We start from the raw sequence: 22,746 nt of genomic DNA, 5'->3' as shown, positions 1-22,746 counted from the left end.
GGTGAGATGAAGTGTTTTGTACTTTTCACCTCTCAGTTGCCGCTCACAGAACAAGAATGTAGGCTAGGGATAAACTGCCTTTCTGCTAGAAGGATTGTATGTGACAGCCATAAGAGTACAAGTTTCTTTGGTGCTCTCTTAGTTCTGCCCTCTCATCCCATTCACTGTGTCAAGGTCAGTAGAGCACCTTTCCAGTGGTCCAGCTCCCTGTTTTTGAGAACCAGTCTCTGCAGTAGTAAAAATTAGAATCCGTTTTCCTCTGTGCTTCAGAGGAAAAGACTGAGTTAGACTATGCCCAAAGTTGTTTGAGCTGTACGCAAAACACACACACACACACACACACACACACACACACACACACACACACACACACACTTTTAAAAACCTGAAGCTATTGTCAGATGGCCAAATCTAATTCATAGTACGACTTTAAATTCTTAGCCTGCCATTTTTTGGTCCCCTTGGAGCAAACCTCTAGTTGTTAAGCCTAATTCTGTCATTTCTGTAGTCCTGAAATGCACTTGTTATAATTAGTACCATCTCTGGGTCTAGAGCTCATTTCCCCACCTTCATTTTTTTGCCAGGAGAGCTTCCTGTAGTTGTTGGTCTACCAATTCCCCTACGTACATACTGACCAGATGCAGTGTCAGATGAGGGCCACTCTTATCACACATTAGAATTTTTAATTCCTTCCGCTCATTCACAAAATTGAGGCCCAAATCGCAACCAAGAAGGGCAGTTTGATTTGATAATTCCTTCTGACTCAAGTAGGAATAATTTTCCTGAAATGTTTTATTTTTTTTTTTATTAGATACTGAACTGAGCTTTCACCCATATTCTTTACCCCAAACCAAGGGCCTTGTCTCTAACAGGGTGCTTCCTGCAATCCTAGTGTGCTTAGGGTAGGGTCCCTGCTTCAAACCTGAATATCCCATATAACAGCTTTTAGAAAAATATACCTTCATAAATGTGAGTCCCAATATGGCATATTTTTTACTATATTAACTTTTTTCTTGCATATATCTAAAATTCTCAGTTACCTCTCAACACTGGACCGTTTGATCAAAAGGTACATCACCAGGGTACGGAACTCAGGCTGTCAGTTTTGCTCCTCGGTATTTTTAGTCCTAACAAGACTCACTTCTTAGATGTGATCACTTGGGTGAGAAAGGCCTGTGAAATTCACATTCTGCTGTACGACCTCTCTGTTTGCGAGGACTAACTTGTTGTTAGGTCAGTCCTAATTTAGTCATGCTCAGTGTTGATGTCAGCCAGAGCGTGTCCCCAAAATGTTCTCCCTTTGTTCTCAGTAGGAAAAATATTTTATGTCTCTCTTTAGAATCTGAAGCCCTTTGTGATTTCAGTGTTAGTTTCAGTTGAATTCATCCAACATTTATAGAGTACCTGCTGTGTGCTGGGCAATGGTATTCCAAAGATGAGAGAGAAAAAAAAATTTACCTCCGAGGAGCTTATAGTCTGATAGTGCAGATATCTGTGAGCAGAATACTTTAGTATAGTTTGACAGATGCTAAGATGGAAGTGTGTAGATTCCAAGTTCTGTTTGGCCAGCAAAATATTTCTCCCTCTGCTATCCTTCTATAAAGCAACAGTCTACTCAGTTTGTATCTTGTACAGATTCTTTCTCTGAGATCTCCAGGGCCTCCTCCTGTGATTCTACGCATTTTCATAAAAAACTGATGTTTGGTTGAAATCAGCCTTGAGTGGAAAAATTCAGCTTTACCCCTGTAGCATCAGTACTTTTCCCCTTTGTCCTTACTTCCTCCAGTCTGTTACATGAACACCTGGGTACATAAACACCTGTTTAACAGTTGACAACAGTAATTCTTCTATCTTTGGAGAAACTGTACACAGTTGACTAGTATGATTATTTATAGAAAATTTTAATGTTTCTAGAAGCTGTTTCAAGTTCCTTTCCTTCTTCCTAGTAGTGAAACCTCAAGCATCTTGCTTTCCAATCTGGTTTTCCAGTGGAGGGATTGAGAAAAAAACACAAACATTAGTTTAGGGCTTACTGTGTGCCTGACAAAATGCTAGGTACATTTCACATCTAATTCTTCATCTTAATTTTTGGATATAAATTTGTTATTTATTTATTTATTTGGCTGAGTTGGGTCTTCACTGCTGCGCGCGGGCTTTCTCTAGGTGCGGCGAGTGGGGGCTACTCTTCATTGTGGTGTGCGGGCTTCTCATTGCAGTGGCTTCTCTTGTTGCGAAGCACAGGCTCTAGGCGTGCGGGCTTCAGTAGTTGTGGCATGCAGGCTCAGTAGTTGTGGCTCGCGGGCTCTAGAGCGCAGTCTCAACAGTCGTGGCACAGGGGCTTAGTTGCTCTGCGGCATGTGGGATCTTCCCAGACCAGGGCTCGAACCTGTGTCCCTTGCACTGGCAGGTGGATTCTTAACCACTGCGCCACCAGGGAAGTCCCTCACAGATCTTCTTATTGTTGGAAGTCTATAGAATGGATTATGCAACACAGTTTTCTAGGGACATGTTAGGACTCTTTTGGTTGTAAGAGAACTAACGTATACTAGCTTAGGCAAAAAAAGGAATTTATAGGTTCATGCAACTGAAAATTCTAGTAGACCCATCATGATAGCCGTATCCAGGGGCTGAGATGATGTTATCTCTCCAAGAGCCAGACAAGATGGCCCCTGGAAGCTCAAGGTTAGTAATCCCAGTGGAAAAATACAGTCAATTCCATGGCTGTAACAGAAAAGTTCTGAACTGCCCAAGGCATGTGCCCTTGCCTCTGATAGGCCCTACCTGTACCACATGGAATGGTTTCCCCTCAGGGAAGAGGAGTTCTGTAATCAGAAGATCAGGGAATGGATGCTGAGCAGGAAAAAGAGCAATTGATGTCCACTGTAGGGTGGGAGCTTAATTTTCTAAATCTAAAGTTGCAAGAGGTATTTTGTTTGGCTTACATAGTGTTTTGGAAAAAAATTAGAGTAAGCATTTTCAGGCAATTTCATCTAAAATTCTAGATTTCTTCTCTTATAGAATCAAATGATGTGGAAACATTGGGGCAAATTCCCATATTATTGTGCTAACTGGCTGGAGTTGAGGAGTGGCTCCTTCCTTTGTATGTTCAATTGCCAGCCTACTATATTCATTTTCAATAATTGGCAAGAATCTCTGGGCATTTGAGTGAGTAACCCTTGCTCTAAGCACTGCAGGTTTTCCTGGTAAAGTAAGGAGGGTGTTATTCCAGCCAGAATTCATAAGGTTCTGTGTAAGTCTTGGCTGACTTAATTTTATGCTGAGATTCACTGTGCCTAGTCATTGCTGTAAAGTTGTATTAAGAATAGTAATTAGTTGTGTGGAATTACAAAATAAAATAGATATAAAGATATGTATATATGTGTGGGTAAGGGAATGGTCTTTGGGGTTTGCAGGTTCCTGTAGGCACCCCAGGTTCATTGCAGCCATTTGCCACTTGAAGTATGCCTTTGCATGTTTGGGAATGTATTTTTATCCTACTTCATAGATGTTAAGATGACAAATTTCTTGTATTGTGTAAGAACATACATCTGTGTTTTCCAGTAGGGAAGCCAGAAATACCAAAGCTTTTCACATTCTGTGAAGATTTCTGACCACCCACATTTTGACACTGCAAAAGTGATATTACAAGCCCTTATGCTTTATTTATGTTCACTGGGCACATCTTTTGTAGTTCTTTATTTGGTAATAAATTATATAAATTGAGTGGATAAGTGGAGGAGGGAAGAGAAAATAGAGCATTTTGGAGAGAGTGAGGAAGGCTGAGGGTGTGACTAATTGAAGAGAGCAAATATATTGCCTGCAAGCATTGCCCTTGGGGAAGATAAGTCTGTCGGCAAGATGAAGAGGTGTAAGTGCTCAAGGAGAAAGAATTGACTTATCTAAAGAAACGTGGGATAGGAATTTGAGGAAAAAAGAGGCCAATTTAGACTAAGCAGAGTCACTGCTCTAGTGTTTCTTACCTTCTTCTGGAAGCTGCCCCACTCTGGCCCTCCAGACCCATCTTCCAGTGGATAAAATACCCAGAATTGATATTATTTATTATTGATATATAGGCATTTATAACTATAAATTTTCCTCTAAGCACTGCTTTCACTGCATCCCATAAGTTTTGGCATATTATATATTTGTTTCCATTTATCTCAAAGTGTTTTCAATTTCCCTGTGATTTCTTTTTTGACTTACTGTTTATTTAACAGTGTGTTGTTTAATTTCCACATATTTGTGAATTTCTCAAATTTCTTTGTTACTGATTTCTAATTTCGTCCCATTGTAGTTGGAGAATATACTTTGTGTGACTTCTACACTTTCAGATTTATTGAGACATTTTATGACCTAACATCTAGTATATCTTCTGGAGAATGTTCTGTGTGCACTTGAGAAGAATGTGTATTCCACTGTTGTTGGACAGAGTGTCCTTTAAGTGTCTGTTTGGTCTAGTTGGTTTATAGCATTGTTCAAGTCTTCTATTTCTGTCTTCTGTATAGTTGTTCTATTCATTATTGAAAGTTGGATATTGAAGTCTCCAATATTATTGTTGAATTTGTATTTCTCCCTTCAAATCTGTCAGTTTTTGCTTCATGTAATTTGGGGCTCTGTTGTTAGGTGAGTATATACTCGTAACTATTCTATCTTCTTGATGGAGTGAATACTTATCATTAAAATATGCCTTTCTTTGTTCTAGTAACAATTTTTGTCTTAAGGTGTATTTTGTCTTATATTAGTATAGCCACTCCAGCTTTCTTTTGGTTACTGTTTCCATGATGTGTCATCTTCCTTTTTATTTTTAAAAAATTTTCAATCTGTTTGTATGCCTGAATCTAAAGTGTGTCCCTTGTAGACAGCATTTAGTTGAATCATAATTTTAAAATCCTTTCTGCCAATCTTGCCTTTGATTGGAGTATTTAATCCCTTTACATTTAATTTAATTACTGATAGTGTAGGATGTATGTTGGTCATTTTGTTGTTTTCTATATGTTGTATGTCTTTTTTATTTCCCCATTACTGCCTTCTTTTTGGCTAAATGGATGTTTTCTATTTCTAGTATACCATTTTAATTCCGTTGTCATTTCTTTTACTTTTTTTTCTTTTTGAGTTACTTTCTTAGTCCTTGTACTAGGCATTATTTAAAATAGCAGATTTTAAGTGTCTTTTAAGTCCATCATATGGACATCCTCAGGGATGGTTTCTACTTTTTTTTCCCATGTAAGGGCCATACTTTCTTGTTTCTTTGTGTAGTCTCAGATTGGTTAGCTTAATGGTCAGCTAATGATTGGACAGAAAATTCCTTAAATGCCTAAATTAAGAAGTCTCCCAGTCTTTGCTGGTGGGCTCTGGGTGTGTGTGTGTTGGGGTGTGCTTTCAACACTCAGCCAGGCAGTTGACACCTCTGCCTTAGCATTCACTAACTGCTTGTGCAAAGCCTCAGGGTCAGCCTGAGGTGAGAGCATAGGGCCTCCTCAGGTCTTTCCTGAACATGTGCACAGCCCTACAAATGCATGGACTTCTAGATTCCCACCAATATGGTGGAATTTTTCAAAGCCCTTATGTATATCTCATTCCCTTATTTTCCTTTAAGTGTTTTGTATAGCCTATTGTTTGCCCCAGCTGTTACTACCTCAGGCAGCTGCAGAATTAATCAATTGTCTCTAATTGTTTTTGACAAAGGGTCGTCACTGGACAAGTTCAGAGTTAGGTTAAATAAAGACAGCTTTGCAAGTGGGCTCTTCCAGGGAAGCACCAGACAATTTTCTGGGAATGAAAGTTCAGAGGAGCTCCAAACCCATTTTGTTCCCTCTGGTGGCTGCTTGGCTGATAATTTTCCCATGATAATATGCTGTTGGTTTTCAAGGCTAGTGCAGAACTGGAGAAGAGGGAATAGGAATGGTACATGTTAAAATGACACAAAGCTTGCTGTTCTTACCAAGAGTTTTATCATTTTCTTGAATAAACACTCCCTGGGTTATTTCAAATCTTTGATTAATTTCCAGAGTTCTGAAAAAGTAACACTTTTTCCAGTTTTCTTTGTTGCTTTTGTGGTGCAGGGAAATTTTAGAGGTCCTTATACTACCATTTTTGCTGATGTGAAAATAGGAAAAGTATTGAACCTGAAATCAAGGTCCTGTTTTTCAACTTAGTATTTTTTGGTTTTGGGCTTACCAGTTGATCAAGGAATCTAAACTTGTATTTCTTTGTCTTAAAAATGGGCATATTAATATCTACCTATCAGAATTATTACAGAGATTAAGTGAGATAATGCATTTAATAATGTGCTGAATAAAAACTAGTCTGTAAATACTGTCAGATGGAAGGACACGTAAGGCATTTAAAAGGAAAAATGAAAAAAAAGATTTTATCATTCAGGTTTTGTTTATGAAAGCAGAGCCACTTTGAGTATTTTGGGGAATAGAGGTTCGCTAAGAGAATTAGATATTACACAAATGTGGGAAGGAAAATGAAGACGTGAAAGAGGGAGTAAGAGGATCAGGGAAAGAATCATTTAACGATACACTTGAAGCATTGGCACAAGTGCATCAGTCAGAACTTACAGGGGAATCTGGGAAGCCACGTACTTCCAGCCATTGAAATGGGAGGATGAAGAAGGAACTTGTGGAGAGGTCTGTGGAAAGCTGTTGGATCTCTGTAGCTACAAGCTCTGTGGGTCCAAAGTGAAGTGTCTTATGGTGGGCCTGGGGTTGCTGTTGGTTGGCAGGGCCAGCAAGTGGAAAGACAAGATGGCCCATAGAGCATGGTCAAGCTGGGATCTGCAGGACATCTCTGCCTCTTGTTTGATGTCATATTTAACCATGACAACCTTCCAAGAGTAAAGGATGTTTGTTGCTTTACTTCTGCCTTTCAAATCCTTAGCAAGTTTCCCTTCTGACCAACTCTAACATGAAATCAGAAGGGAAAGGGATTTTAGGAAACGTAGTTCCCAGCTTAAGCAAGTACATAACATGATCTGGTACATATGACTATGCAGTGGTTTAGTCCTTTTACTTGGGAGTTTACTTATTTGGAAAGTGACAAACTACTAATAGGCCCAGAGCATTGTATTTTTTAATACAATTAATTAATTAATTACTCTTTTTTTGGCCAGTTTTTTGGATCTTAGTTTCCCGACCAGGGATCAAACCCACTGGACTGCCAGGGAATTCCCAGACACAGAGTATTTTATAGATTGTGTTATATATGTAAAGAAGAATTTCTGATTTGGGGGAAACGTACAGTTTCTTCAAAAGAGGTTTAGATATTGAAGCATTCTTAGGGCATATAAGAACAAAAATAACTAGAAATAATAACAAAAATAACACATAAACATTTATTTTACATATCTTGCTTTATTTAATAGATGAGTTCCTTCTAAGGAACGTATAAAATGAATTTTTATAAACTGAAAATTTTCCTAATAACAAGTTACAGTGACAAGAGTATGTAATTTCCAATTGGTTTTTGGTTGACATTGGCATATAATTTTTTATTTTAGTTTCTTGACTTTTATTAGCATGATGTCATCAAGACTGGTAAGGTCTAATGGGATGGTGAGACAATCAAGGTCCTTTCAGACTGAATTATACCATAAGTCTATGTAATTCTGAGTAAAGACAGGGAAAGTCTACTTCTCTCTGTGCTAGTTAAAGCCCACTGCATTTGATGTTGCCTGGTTATTGGGTAGAGAAAAATGTATTTGCTGTATCAGTACCTGCTTAGCATATGTCAGGGGCTGTGATTATTTGCTACAGTAAAGAGATCATATCTGGAACAGTAGCTATAATTAGAGCACCATTACATTAAGTTTATAATAATCTATGACGTTTTCCAGGACCCGTCTGTGTTCTCAATTTAAATGGGTAGGTTAAACGGCCCATGCACACACATACAAACACACACACTTTGCAGTGTCTCTCAAGTTTTTGATAGCGGCACACATGTCTGTGGTTTACATAGATATGAGGTGTTGCTTTGGATTTTCTCTTTTAATGGAGAGAAGCAGCTTCAGAGGCTTTCGCTTGGCCCTTTATTCCGAAGTAGCACTCACTGTGGACTCTGCTTGTTGCTGGATGTATGTAATTCACCTCTGTATTCAATTAGGGAAGTAACCACTGGGTGGGTTCGGGACTTAGTCCATCCCGTGGTAGGCTTAGTATCTCCCATAAACCCACTAACTCAACATGGTGATATTCTGGGTCCCCGGGGATTAGCAGTAACTAAGAGCTAATCAACCCTGAAAAGAGGAGGTATTTCTTTTTCCCCAGGATACAGTTACCTGGTAAATGGTTATAATTACTTATTTAGGGAAGAAGAATTGTGATATATACTTGTTATGTTATCACAGGGTCCTTTCTCACCAGTATTGGGTTGCTTGCTTATTTATTTGTTTGCTTATAAGAGGCTCTGAGTCTGTGAAGTGACTCAGGGATAGGAATTGGGTGAGAGACAGCGTTTCAGCCTGGTGATTCAGGTCAGACATCTGGTCTCCAAATCTAGATTTTTTTTTTTTTTAAGTCTTACGTAGATCAAGTTGTACTTAGTTGGCTGTTTATCTAATTTGGTTAAAAATCTTTATGATCAGTTGGCCATCACCTGTGATCCATGCTAGTCACACCATTCTGCTTATCACTCTGGTTGTGCCTGTTACAAAGAACTATGTTCATCTTGCTTCCAGGGGTTAAGTGCTATCAGCAAGTCTCTACTACCTTGGCTTCTGATCATCCCCATTGAAATCAGGAAGCTCATTTAACAGAAGGACCTCTCGGCTTTACCCCCAGCTTACATAGGATATCTACTATAGCACTTTTCAAAATGCTGGTACTCCCAGGTACAATGTATTTCTCAAAGTCAAGGTGAAAGGAGTATCCCCTTGGCCTTAATGGGGGACACAGGTAGGGTGGGTGACAGGTTGCAAATGATAAATTAACAACAGCCTTTTCTTCTAAGTTGTTGGATTCTTTCTCCCATATTACACCAAGGAATTTTTGGCATCTCAGCCTTAGTTTTGGCCATGTTTGAGTCTAGGTTTTAGTCAAGTAGTTGAGCAAATAGTTTGGAACCATCCCCAGCTGCTTGAGTTAGAACCGTGAATCAAAATTTTCTGATGAGTATCTACATTAAGCTGATTTAAAATTATGATCCTCTTTGTCTATGGTCTAGCTCCCTTAGAATCTTTTTCCACATGGTCCCAAGGTTTTCTCTCTAGAAAGTAAGAAAATCTTGCAGTTCTTTTTGTGTATAAACCCATTTACATGTCTGGAGGCAATGAGGGGTGGGAGGGGTTAGGTAATAGGAGAGAATTGGCATTCTCTTGCAAGGTAACTCCTTGAGGTGTAGTTGTTACACTGTCCTTAAGCACGGTAGCGCTAGTCTTATCAGATAGGGGAGGGTTGCCTCTGCTGGCTTAGGAAACTGCATAGAATCTGGGGGTTTTCTGTTATCTGAATCATCCCAAATGTCCCCATTTAAATTCTTGGGTCTTGCTCTTTTATAATCAGTGCCCTCTTCTCCTGGCCATGATGAAGTAACTGGCACTAGAGTAACCCTCTCGCTTTAAACAACTGTTGCAGTTATTACTGGTATATAACAAACCACATCAAAGCATAGTGGCTTAAAACAATAGCAGTCATTTATTTATCTCTCGTTTCTGTGGAACAGAAATTTAGGAACGCCACTTGTGACATGAGAAAGGTGAGGTGATACAATATTAACTCTAAATGAACTTAGATAAATTGAAGATGCATATGAGTAGCCCTAGAGCAATCATGAAAATTTAATAAAATGATGTGTAGCTAAGAGGCAATAGAGGAAATAAAATGAATGAGTAAAGCATATTTGATTAACCCAATCAAATGCCCTAACTTTCACATAGAACTAGTGAAACTGAATTTATCCTATATTGTAATTCAGCAATCCTGCAAGAGCAATGCCTGCATCTGATTTTTGGCTGTACCAGCTTGGCAGCTACAAGGAAAACAGATTCTTTTAGGAAATTATAGAAATTCCCTGGTTCTCTGGCCTTGAGGATTTAAAACACTGAGTGTCATTTTCTTTTTTTGAGCTGTCCAGTGAATTTAGGAGCAGCTGACCTACCTCACAGTCTTGCGCTCTCTCACAATGCCCTGTCACTCAAACTGCAGAAGCCTTGCATTAGATCGGTGCTTCATTCTAAGTTACCGCAGGTGATAATTTAAGTAATCCTTTCATCACTGGAGGTCATGGACTACTGACCTTAAACCCTGTCCTGATCACTGGATCCTCATTGTCTTCAACTCCAACCAGATCAGATAACCAATCACAAAGTTTCACTTTTTTTTTTTTTAACATCTTTATTGGAGTATAATTGCTTTACAATGGTGTGTTAGTTTCTGCTTTATAACAAGGTGAATCAGTTATACATATACATGTGTCCCCATATCTCTTCCCTCTTGCATCTCCCTCCCTCCCACCCTCCCTATCCCATCCCTCTAGGTGGACACAAAGCATCGAGCTGATCTCCCTGTGCTATGCGGCTGCTTCCCACTAGCTATCTATTTTACGTTTGGTAGTGTATATATGTCCATGCCACTCTCTCACTTTGTCCCAGCTTACCCTTCCCCCTCCCTCCCCATGTCCTCAAGTCCATTGTCTAGTAGGTCTGCATCTTTATTCCTGTCCTGCCCCTAGGTTCTTCATGACCATTTTTTTTCTTTCTTTTTTTTTTTTTTAGATTCCATATATATGTGTTAGCATATGGTATTTGTTTTTCTCTTTCTGACTTACTTCACTCTGTATGACAGACTCTGGGTCCATCCACCTCACTACAAATAACTCAAATTCGTTTCTTCTTATGGCTGAGTAATATTCCATTGTATATATGTGCCACATCTTCTTTATCCATTCATCTCCTGATGGATACTTAGGTTGCTTCCATGTCCTGGCTATTGTAAATAGAGCTGCAGTGAACATTTCGGTACATGACTCTTTTTGAATTATGGTTTTCTCAGGGTATATGCCCAGTAGTGGGATTGCTGGGTCGTATGGTATCAATATCAAAAACACAAACAACCCAATCCAAAAATGGGCAGAAGACCTAAATAGACATTTCTCCAAAGAAGATATACAGATTGCCAACAAACACATGAAAGAATGCTCAACATCATTAATCATTAGAGAAATGCAAATCAAAACTACAATGAGATACCATCTCACACCGCTCAGAATGGCCATCATCAAAAAATCTAGAAACAATAAATGCTGGAGAGGGTGTGGAGAAAAGGGAACCCTCTTGCACTGTTGGTGGGAATGTAAATTGGTACAGCCACCATGGAGAACAGTATGGAGGTTCCTTAAAAAAACTAAAGTTTCACATTTTGCAGGAGTGTATTGAGAGCAGTCACTTCTGTACCCAGTTACTGTAATGGTCATTGTTTAATTGCAGACCACGGAATCCACTCTAACAGTTTAAAGCAGAAGTGGGAGAGTGTGGGTATCAAGCTTCAATGCCATGCTATCAAGAGAAATGCCTCAACTACACTGTAAGGTCGTTTCAGCAAAAATCCTGCTGTGGCTACAATCTGTTATGCACAATTTGGTTGAATACATACACGTATATACGTAAAAATAAATATATTGAATACAAAGTATATGGAAATGTACCTACTGAAAAATCAATATATCGAATACAGAATTATAGTTAGATAAATTAATAACTGCTGTATTATCTGTGAATAAAGGAATTACATGGATTATATTTGAAAACTTCATGTTTATTTTGGCCGTTTAGGACTTGGAATTGTTTTCTCTTAGAATCTGTTTTATAAATTCTGGTTTCATTTTCAGACTAGCCTAAAAGACCTGCATAACCCATATTGTATCAGAAATGCAAAAGAGGCGGCATCCAAAGACACTTTTAGAAGCACAGCCGTCTTTTAAAAGATTTCACAAAAATTAGACTGCTTAAGACTTAAATTATAGGTATGTTGAACCTAAAGAAAATAAGATATACAGACTTTAAGATTGCCAGCCACGCAAGTTAGGGGGTCTAAACTACCATTTTAGCTACCAAAGGACAGCTTCCTGGATATCTACATCCACTTTGGGCAAGGCTGTCTTGGCATATTTGGTGACCCCACTGCTGTTTATGTGGAAGTATTTGTGTGTGAGGGTGGAAAGTAGAGCTGCTACCATGCTTCCTGCCCTCTGTTGAAATTAATCAGAAATGGGGGTGGGGTTGGGTAACGGACATGGGTGGGGGAAGTGGGGTAGTATATGTCACAAGTACAGAGTTAGCTTGGGTGACAAGGTGAATCCGATTTGTGGACACATGAGAATAATACCCAAGCCGTGTACTGAGGATGGTCTTTGATTTCTATAGTGAATGGACTGTCTGGAAGCAGATAGATCTCATGTTGGCAAGGGGTTTTTTGTTTTGTTTTTTTGTTTTTTGGCCACGCTGCACAGCATGCAGGATCCTAGTTCCCCAACTGGGGATCGAACCGTGCCCTCTGCAGTGGAAGCACGGAGTCCTAACTACTGGACCACCAGGGAATTCCGGCAGGTTTTATCTGTGAGGTGTGATGTAGTTCGGTTAAGAGGTAGGTGTTTAGCAGTGCCTATTAAATTGTACCCTCTCCCTTCTTTTATAAATTTTTCAGCGATCCCAGGCTCCTGAAGCATACCATTTTTAAAAAGGGAAAACGTACTTTTCATTGCTATTGGGTGGAGGTGAATTGAAGGCTCTGCTCTAACAAACGGTCACAGCGGTGACAACTGGAACAGGGAGCAGGGAAAAGGGGAGCTAAATGAATCCCCCCCAATATCAGGAAGTCAGCCTCTCCTCGATGCCTTTCCTTGAGGATTCCAGAGGCCAGCGAAGCGTGTTCACCTCTTACTTCTTGTTCCTCTGTTACTTGTACTATATTTATCTTCTACTGTTCCTCTCTTTTTCAGCCTGTGTCCTAGATGCATGAAATAAGCAGGTCATCTCAAACTTTGAAAATAAAATTTTGGATCACGTGACATAAAAGATGGTATATATGCTACAAAATAGGCCTTTGTCACTATTCAGCAACTTAGTTATTTCTGTTGTTATTTCTAGGCGGAAGAAATCCTCAGGCAAGAGCTGGAGAAAAAAGAAACACCAGCTCTATACTGCTTGCTTGGAGATGTCCTTCGAGAGCACTCTTACTACGACCAGGCCTGGGAGTTGTCTCAGCACCGCAGTGCTCGCGCCCAGCGCTCCAAAGGCCTCCTCCATCTGCGAAGCAAAGAGTTTAAAGAATGCGTGGAGTGCTTCGAACGCTCGGTGAAGATTAATCCCATGCAGGTTGGACACTTCATAAAGCCTCATCTGCTCTTGCCTTTCTTTGATTTTGACTTACTGAATGAATACCCGTTTTCTTTCATAAAGACTGGGGAGCTCATCTGTGAGCTAAGAACCTAGCCTTTAGAATACCTCTTGCTTGTCACTAAGAGTGGACAGGTTGCTTTTCTCTTACTCGCTTTCTTTTGTGCTTCTGTTATTCACTTTTCTGTTTCATTTTGTTATTTCTCTCTGTTAACTGTCCTTAACACAAATACAGCTATTAAAGTTAGGCTCCATTTTGAGTAGATACACTAGGAAGGAAGTGAATGAGAGTCAAAATTACAGGCAGTGAAGGACTCTGCAAGTAATTGTTGATGTCAATAATGAAAGAAAAACCTTTATATAAAAAGGGTAACATATAGAATGGGTAGTTGATCATTTTAGGAAAAAAATGTCTGTATTTACATGCACAGAAGCATTTTTAAATGTTTAAAAAATTTTTTAAGATTTGAAAAAATAATGCAAAAGGAACCTGGATCTTTAAAATTAAGTAAGTGCAAGATAAATCCACAGGAGAGGACCTAATCTTGAGGGGAAAGAGATCAACCTATTTTGTATTTAATGATACTCAGTTAGTTAAATGGTTTTATTCCTAGAAATGGTTATTTTTTTTAACCAGACTTTCTTTATGACTGCTTTCCCAGTCACCAAAGTCACACATACCCGTCAACCATGCTCCTGACAAACATGCACACTGACTTGGTATAATTTTAGTTATAATACTAATTTAATATCAGCCACTAATATTTACTGTGTACTTACTATGAGCCAAGTACCTCTTTGGACACTTTGCCAGTATTTGAACCCAGACAGTCTCACTCCAGAGCCAGCAGTCTGTTCGTTTTTTAATTGTGATAAAAAGCCTGTAACATAAAATTTACCATGTTAACCATTTCTAAGTGTACCGTTCAGTAGTGTGAAGTACATTCACTTTGTTGTGTAGCCATTGCCACCACCCATCCCTACAACTCTTTTCATCCTGCAGAACTGAAACTCTGCACCTAGTAAACAGTAGCTCCCGGTTCTCCCCCCACGACTAAAAACCACTCTACTTTCTGTCTCTATGAATTTGGCTACTGTAAGTACCTCATATGAGTGGGATCATACAGAATTTGTCCTTTTGTAACTGGCGTATTTCACTTAGCATAACACCCTCAAGGTTCATCCATGTTGTATCATGTGTCAGAATTTTCTTTCTTTTAAGACTGAATGATATTTCACTGTATGTACATACCAGTTATTTTATCCATTCATCTGTCGATGGACACTGGGTTGCTCCTACCTCTTGTCTGTTGTAAGTAGTGCTGCAATGAATGAGGGTGTGCAGAAATGGTCACTTTTGAACTGGGTAGACTTGGGACATATCTTTTACACTGAAAAAAAATCAGAACACATTTTTTTTTTTTATGACAGGTTGAGCTAATTGCTTACTTTCCTCGCTCTGGGTAGTGAATACAATGAGAATCTTTCTCATCTGTGGGCTGGTGAGAAGCCTGGAGAAGAGAGTAGGACAGGTGGGAGTACAGAATATCAGCAGAAACTGACAGTTGCATTTCGCAGCAAGAATGCTTAACATAGAGTTGGTTTTTGTTGACAACTTGCTCTATCTCAGAGTTCTCAACTGGGGACGATTTTGTCTCCGGGTCCTTTGGCAATGGTGGGGAGGTGAAGGGGTGCACTACTGACATCTAGTGGGTAGAGACCAAGGATGCTGCCAAACATCCCATAATGCTCAGCACAGCCCTCCACAATAAAGAATTATCCCGGCTAAAATGTCAGTAGTGCCAAGGTTGAGAAACCCTGCACTGACTTGATTATCACTGGACACTTTTTTTTTGGTAGAAAATAGAACTCAGTATTGTGTTACTAAAATTTTACTTTTATGGAAAACTGTATCATATCCTTGCCTATCTGTTTAAAGTTTACCCAACCACAGCTGCCATAAGGAGAGGGGAAAATAAATTCCCTCCCTTAGTCTCCAGCGTCTAAGTTAAATCACACACATGAATTGTTGTCTCAAGCACACAGTCTCTTCTTAACTTCCAGCCTTAACATTGTCCTCCTGCCTCACTGGCTACTACTCCTCAGTCTTCTTTGCTGGTTCCTAGGGCTTAGTCGTTGGGCTGTATATCTCTGTCTACACTCACTCCCTTGATTTAATCTAGTCCCATAACTTAAATACCATCTGCATGCTGACAACTCCCAAAAGTTTATTTTCAGTACTGTCTTCTCCCCTTAACTGTAGACTTCTGTATCTCACTGCTTTCTCAATCTCCCCATTCGTTACTCTGACTTAACATTTCTAATATCCGAAATACTGTTCTCCCCCTCCTAAAAGCTTTTGCCCCCAAGATCATCCCCATCCCTATAAGTGGCAGCCTGTTTGGTCTTGGAGTTATCCTTGATTTCTATTTCCCTCATATCCCACATCTAATCTATCAGCAAATCCTAGGAGATCTGCCTTTGAAATATATCCAGAATTGGACAACTGCTTGCTACCTGCCACCATTCTGGTCAGATACCCATCACCTCTCACCTAGTTAATATATTACCTCCTTACTGGTCTTCCTGCCTCTGTCTTGTTACAATCTGCCTATACTCAATGAACATCCAAGTTGATCCTTTCAAATGCAAGTCATATGTGTCATTCCTCTGCTCCATCACCTGTGATAATAGCCAGGTCTCTGACTGGCTCTCAAGGCTTTTCCAAGCCTAGCCCCTGTTGCCTCTTTACCTTCCTCCTCCCATTCTCCCCCTCACTCACCCCACATTAGCCTCTTTGTTCTTCCCTGAACATTCCGGGCACATTTCTGCCTCTGGGTTTCATCACTTGTTGTTCCTCTGCCTGGAATGTTCTTCTTCTGGATAGATATCTGCATACCTTGCTCCATTACCTCATTCACTTCTGGGATCAAATGTCACGTTCTCAGAGAGACCTTCCGTAATCATTCTATTTAAAATCACACCCCCACTTTCCACCCTTACCTTACATTCCTTATTTTCCTTCCCTACTTTATTTTTCTCCATAGTACTTAGCACCTTCTAATATTATATATAGCTTCCTTAGAAAAAAAAAATCTTTTATTCCTCCACTACAATGTAAGTTCTATGAAGGTAGAAATTTTTATCTGTATGGTTCATTTACATTTCCCTAGTGCTTGTAACAGTGCCTAGCACATATTGGGTCTTTAATAAATAATTGTTGAATGAGTGAACAAATAATATCTTCAACCAGTTATTCAGTCAAATACATATTAATTGTCTGCTGTACACATGGCACTGAACCAAAGGAGGAAGCAGTGGCAGCAGATCGCCAGATGGCTGGGTTTGTACCCTCTGCTACAATCTAGTGAAATGGACATAGACAAAGCTAGCCAACAGTATGAGGCCTCAAAGAAAAACCCAGAGAGTAATTTATAAGACACTAGTTTTATAGAGGCCAAAGAGACTATTTCTGCCTTTCATAGACAATGAAGAGAGGATGGTGAATTGGGCTTTGAAGGACACATAATACTTGAATAGGCCAATGGAAAGGCAGTGGTGAGGGCATTCCAGGCAGGTGAACAGTATGAGCCCAGCCCTGGAAACACAAAGAGAAGGGGGGGGTGCATGTGTGTGTGTGTGTGTGTGTGTGTGTGTGTGTGTGTGTACAGAGTGTTAGTGTATAGGCTAGTTTTTTAGAGTGAAAGGGAATAGGGCAGTCCCAGTGGGAAAGCTACACTGGAGCCAGATTATGGAAGGTCTTGAAGGTGAGGCCTTTGGTTTTTTTATTTGGCAGGTAAGGAGCTATTAAAGGGTTGATTTGTGTTTGGCTTTGTTGAATTGAAGGAATGTGGTGTGCATGGAGGTGATTTAAGAATATTGTTTTGGCAACTCTGTGGCCGTGGGAGACACTAGATGTAGGCAGGCGTAGGAACTGTAGCAGTGGTCTAGCAGGACAGTTGTCTGTGGGGGAGGGGCAATAGGAAAGAAGGGGTGGAGTAAGGGAATTCACAAGGGAGGACTTGACAGGGCCCAATGGTCTCATTATATGATTTCAAATTAATTACTTAGCAAGACAAAGAAATGACAGTTGCTCCAAGCAGTGTCACAGAGCAAACAGATATTATGTGAGGATATTTTGCAGTTTGTCATATGGATCGAATTCAGGCAGGCTGTAAGCCATGCCAAAATATGCAGGCGTATGATGCTACAGTTGTACAGAACTACTACAAGATGCAAACTTGAACGCTGTAGACTTACTATAACTCTTGATGCAAGTTTGAATTGTCTCTGAAGAAGGAGAGCTCCTACATGTTATTGTCTCCTCTAAGTCCTGGAATGAAAGGAAAATAGAAAAATAGAATTTAAAAAATTCTAGCCCTGCTTTTCTGACATATCCAAACAATTAGGTTTAATAACAAAACTCAGGCAAATGAGAGAGATATTTGAATGGCTTTTGTGCATTGTAATGGCTTCCTGAAATCAAATTGTTATAAAAATAAGAATGTTTGGTTTTATATCAGGGATGGTCTACAAAACCAAATGCATTTGTCTATGGTGCATTTGTTAGAGAACCAGAAGACGTGTGTACCGTTTGCATTTGTGTTGAGATTGCTAGCTACCATTCGTTTACCCGTACCTGTTTCATTTTCCCAAGTAACTTTTGAAACTACTAAAATTCAAAATCAACCGTAGACTTCTGGGGATTGTGGGCTGTTAGAAGCTGAAGTGGATGGTAATAGGAACATACATATCGATAATTAGCTTAAATGTAAAAGGATTAAATGCTCCAACCAAAAGACATAGACCGGCTGAATGGATACAACAACAAGACCCGTATATATGCTGTCTACAAGAGACCCACTTCAGACCTAGGGGCACATACAGACTGAAAGTGAGGGGATGGAAAAAGATATTCCATGCAAATGGAAATCAAAAGAAAGCTGGAGTAGCAATTCTCATATCAGACAAAATAGACTTTAAAACAAAGACTATTACAAGAGACAAAGAAGGACACTACGTAATGATCAAGGGATCAATCCAAGAAGAAGATATAACAATTGTAAATATTGATGCACCCAACGTAGGAGCACCTCAGTACATAAGCAAATGCTAACAGCCATAAAAGGGGAAATCGACAGGAACACAATCATAGTAGGGGACTTTAACACCCCATTTTCACCAATGGACAGGTCATCCAAAATGAAAATAAATAAGGAAACACAAGCTTTAAGTGATACATTAAACAAGATGGACTTCATTGATATTTATAGGACATTCCACCCAAAAACAACAGAATACACTTTCTTCTCAAGTGCTCATAGAACATTCTCCAGGATAGATCATATCTTGGGCCACAAATCAAGCCTTGGTAAATTTAAGAAAATTGAAATCGTATCGAGAATCTTTTCCGACGACAACGCTATGAGACTAGATATCAATTACAGGAAAAAATCTGTAAAACACACAAACACGTGGAGGCTAAACAATACACTACTAAATAACCAAGAGATCACTGAAGAAATCAAAGAGGAAATCAAAAAACACCTAGAAACAAATGCCAATGAAAACATAACGACCCAAAACCTATGGGATGCATCAAAAGCAGTTCTAAGAGGGAAGTTTATAGCAATGCAAGCCTACCTCAAGAAACAAGAAACATCTCAAATAAACAACCTAAGCTTACATCTAAAGCAATTAGAGAAAGAAGAACAAAAAAACCCCGAAGTTAGCAGAAGGAAAGAAATAAAGATCAGATCAGAAATAAATGAAAAAGAAATGAAGGAAACAATAGCAAAGATCAATAAAAGTAAAAGCTGGTTGGTTCTTTGAGAAGATAAACAAAATTGATAAACCATTAGCCAGAATCATCATGAAGAAAAGGGAGAAGACACAAGTGAACAGAATTAGAAATGAAAACAGAGAAGTAACAACTGACACTGCAGAAATACAAAGGATCATGAGAGATTACTACAAGCAACTCTATGCCAATAAAATGGACAACCTGGAAGAAATGGACAAATTCTTAGAAAAGCACAACCTTCCGAGAACCAGGAAGAAATAAAAACACAAACAGACCAATCACAAGCACTGAAATTGAGACTGTGATTAAAAATCTTCCAACAAACAAAAGCCCAGGGCCAGATGGCTTCACAGGCGAATTCTATCAAACATTTAGAGGAGAGCTAACACCTATCCTTCTCAAACTCTTCCAAAATATAGCAGAGGGAGGAACACTCCCAAACTCATTCTATGAGGCCACCATCACCCTGATACCAAAACCAGACAAAGATGTCACAAAGAAAGAAAACTGAAGGCCAATATCACTGATGAATATAGATGCAAAAATCCTCAACAAAACACTAGCAAACAGAATCCAACAGCACATTAAAAGGATCATACACCATGATCAGGTGGGGTTTATCCCAGGAATGCAAGGATTCTTCAATATACGCAAATCAATCAATGTGATACACCATATTAACAAATTGAAGAATAAAAACCATATGATCATCTCAATAGATGCAGAAAAAGCTTTCGACAAAATTCAACACCCATTTATGATAAAAAACGCTCCAGAAAGTAGACATAGAGGGAACTTACCTTAACATAATAAAGGCCATATATGACAAACCCATAGCCAACATCGTTCTCAATGGTGAAAGACTGAAACCATTTCTACTAAGATCAGGAACAAGACAAGGTTGCCCAGTCTCACCACTATTATTCAACATAGTGTTGGAAGTTTTAGCCACAGCAATCAGAGAAGAAGAAGAAATAAAAGGCATCCAAATTGGAAAAGAAGAAGTAAAGCTGTCACTGTTTGCCGATGACATGATACTACACATAGAGAATCTTAAAGATGCTACCAGAAAACTACTAGCGCTAATCAATGAATTTGGTAAAGTAGCAGGATACAAAATTAATGCACAGAAGTCTCTTGCATTCCTATACACTAATGATGAAAAATCTGAAAGAGAAATTAAGGAAACACTCCCATTTACCATTGCAACAAAAAGAATAAAATACCTAGGAATAAACCTGCCTAAGGAGACAAAAGACCTGTATGCAGAAAACTATAAGACACTGATGAAAGAAATAAAGATGATACAAATAGATGGAGAGATATACCATGTTCTTGGATTGGAAGAATCAACATTGTGAAAATGACTATACTACCCAAAGCCATCTACAGATTCAGTGCAATCCCTATCAAACTACCAATGGCTTTTTTCACAGAACTAGAACAAAAAATTTCACAATTTATATGGAAACACAAAAGACCCCGAATAGCCAAAGCAATCTTGAGAAAGAAAAACGGAGCTGGAGGAATCAGGCTCCCTGACTTCAGACTATACTACGAAGCTACAGTAATCAAGACAGTGTGGTACTGGCACGAAAGCAGAAGTATAGATCAATGGAACAGGATAGAAAGCCCAGAGTTAAACCCACGCACATATGATCACCTTGTTTTTGATAAAGGAGGCAAGAATATACAATGGAGAAAAGACAGCCTCCTCAATAAGTGGTGCTGGGAAAACTGGACAGCTACATGTAAAAGAATGAAATTAGAACACTCCCTAACACCATACACAAAAATAAACTCAAAATGGATTAAAGACCTAAATGTAAGGCCAGACACTATCAAACTCTTAGAGGAAAACACAGGCAGAACACTCTATGACATAAATCACAGCAAGATCCTTTATGACCCAGCTCCTAGAGAAATGGAAATAAAAACACAAATAAACAAATGAGACCTAATGAAACTTAAAAGCTTTTGCACAGCAAAGGAAACCATAAACAAGACGAAAAGACAACCCTCAGAATGGGAGAAAATATTTGCAAATGAAGCAACTCACAAAGGATTAATCTCCAAAATTTACAAGCAGCTCATGCAGCTCAATATCAAAAAAACAAACAACCCAATCCAAAAATGGGCAGAAGACCTAAATAGACATTTCTCCAAAGAAGATATACAGATTGCCAACAAACACATGAAAGAATGCTCAACTTCATTAATCATTAGAGAAATGCAAATCAAAACTACAATGAGATATCATCTCACACTGGTCAGAATGGCCATCATCAAAAAATCTACAAACAATAAATGCTGGAGAGGGTGTGGAGAAAAGGGAACCCTCTTGCACTATTGTTCGGAATGTAAATTGATACAGCCACTATGGAGAACAGTATGGAGGTTCCTTAAAAAACTAAAAATCGAACTACCATACGACCCAGCAATCCCACTACTGGGCATATACCCTGAGAAAACCATACTTCAGAAAGAGTCATGTACGACAGTGTTCATTGCGGCTCTATTTACAATAGCCAGGACATGGAAGCGACCTAAGTGTCCATCAACAGATGAATGGATAAAGAAGATGTGGCATATATATACAATGGAATATTCCTCAGCCATAAAAAGAAATGAATTTGAGTTATTTGAAGTGAGGTGGATGGACCTAGAGTCTGTCATACAGAGTGAAGTAAGTCAGAAAGAGAAAAACAAATACCATATGCTAACACATATATATGGAATCTAAAAAAAAAAAAAAAAAAAAGTTCATGAAAGACCTAGGGGCAGGACAGGAATAAAGACGCAGACCTACTAGAGAATGGACTTGAGGACACGGGGAGGGAGGGAGAAGGGTAAGCTGGGACAAAGTGTGAGAGTGGCATGGATATATATACACTACCAAATATAAAACGGATAGCTAGTGGGAAGCAGCTGCATTGCACAGGGATATCAGCTCGGTGCTTTGTGACCACCTAGAGGGGTGGGATAGGGAGGGTGGGAGGGAGGGAGGTGCAAGAGGGAGGGGATATGGGGATATATGTGTACGTATAGCTGATTCACTTTGTTATAAAGCAGAAGCTGACACAGCATTGTAAAGCAATGGTACTCCAATAAAGAGGTTAAAAAAAAAAAAAAAGCTGAAGTTGGGGAAGTGGTCACCAAACCTCCCAAGCAGGATTTTGTAGACTCAGGACCAGAATTAAAACATAAATCCTTCTGTCTACTCTTAGGTAGTTATTCTCATTGTCCCCTACTTTTATGCAAAAAATAAAAACAAAGAAATTGCTCAGATATCAAGCTAGTATGTGTAGCCCTGAAAAAGGAACATGTCACTTCCTATCATTTTTTACCCCTCCCTCAGCGCAGATACTTTATTCCTTTTATTTTGTCAATTTTCCCCCTTACCCCCCTTAAACATTTAAAATTTTCCTTGACTTTCCTCCTCAATTAACTGGTCATCTTTGTAAGGTTATATGATATTAATGGCAGTATATATATGCAAAGATACATGTATAGGCAGAAGGGCTATAGGAGTTGAGAGGTGGTGAGGGGTCGCTGTGGACTGATGGAGCCAGAGATGGGACAGAAGTTAGCTTAGATGTTCACTGAT

General features: G+C 39.2%; 1 protein-coding gene across 6 annotated transcripts in view; it reads left to right on the top strand.

Moving 5' to 3' along the window:
* Positions 1-22,746, top strand: part of TTC27 (tetratricopeptide repeat domain 27) — a 183,897-nt gene that overhangs the window by 113,885 nt on the left and 47,266 nt on the right. For all 6 annotated transcript variants that reach the window (XR_014234762.1, XM_082356717.1, XM_082356718.1 and 3 more), the window contains one exon: positions 13,088-13,315. Coding sequence is in view for 5 of the 6 variants with exons in the window: in XM_082356717.1 (XP_082212843.1) it covers positions 13,088-13,315 (228 nt within the window). In the remaining variant the exon portion in view is untranslated. The remainder of the gene's footprint in view (positions 1-13,087; positions 13,316-22,746) is intronic.

The sequence above is a fragment of the Balaenoptera borealis genome (assembly GCF_965194805.1).
Source record: "Balaenoptera borealis genome assembly, chromosome: 15".
NCBI classification, from domain to species: Eukaryota; Metazoa; Chordata; class Mammalia; order Artiodactyla; family Balaenopteridae; genus Balaenoptera; species Balaenoptera borealis.
Note: the sequence above shows the minus strand (reverse complement) of the source record. Positions and strands in the feature narration are given on the sequence as shown.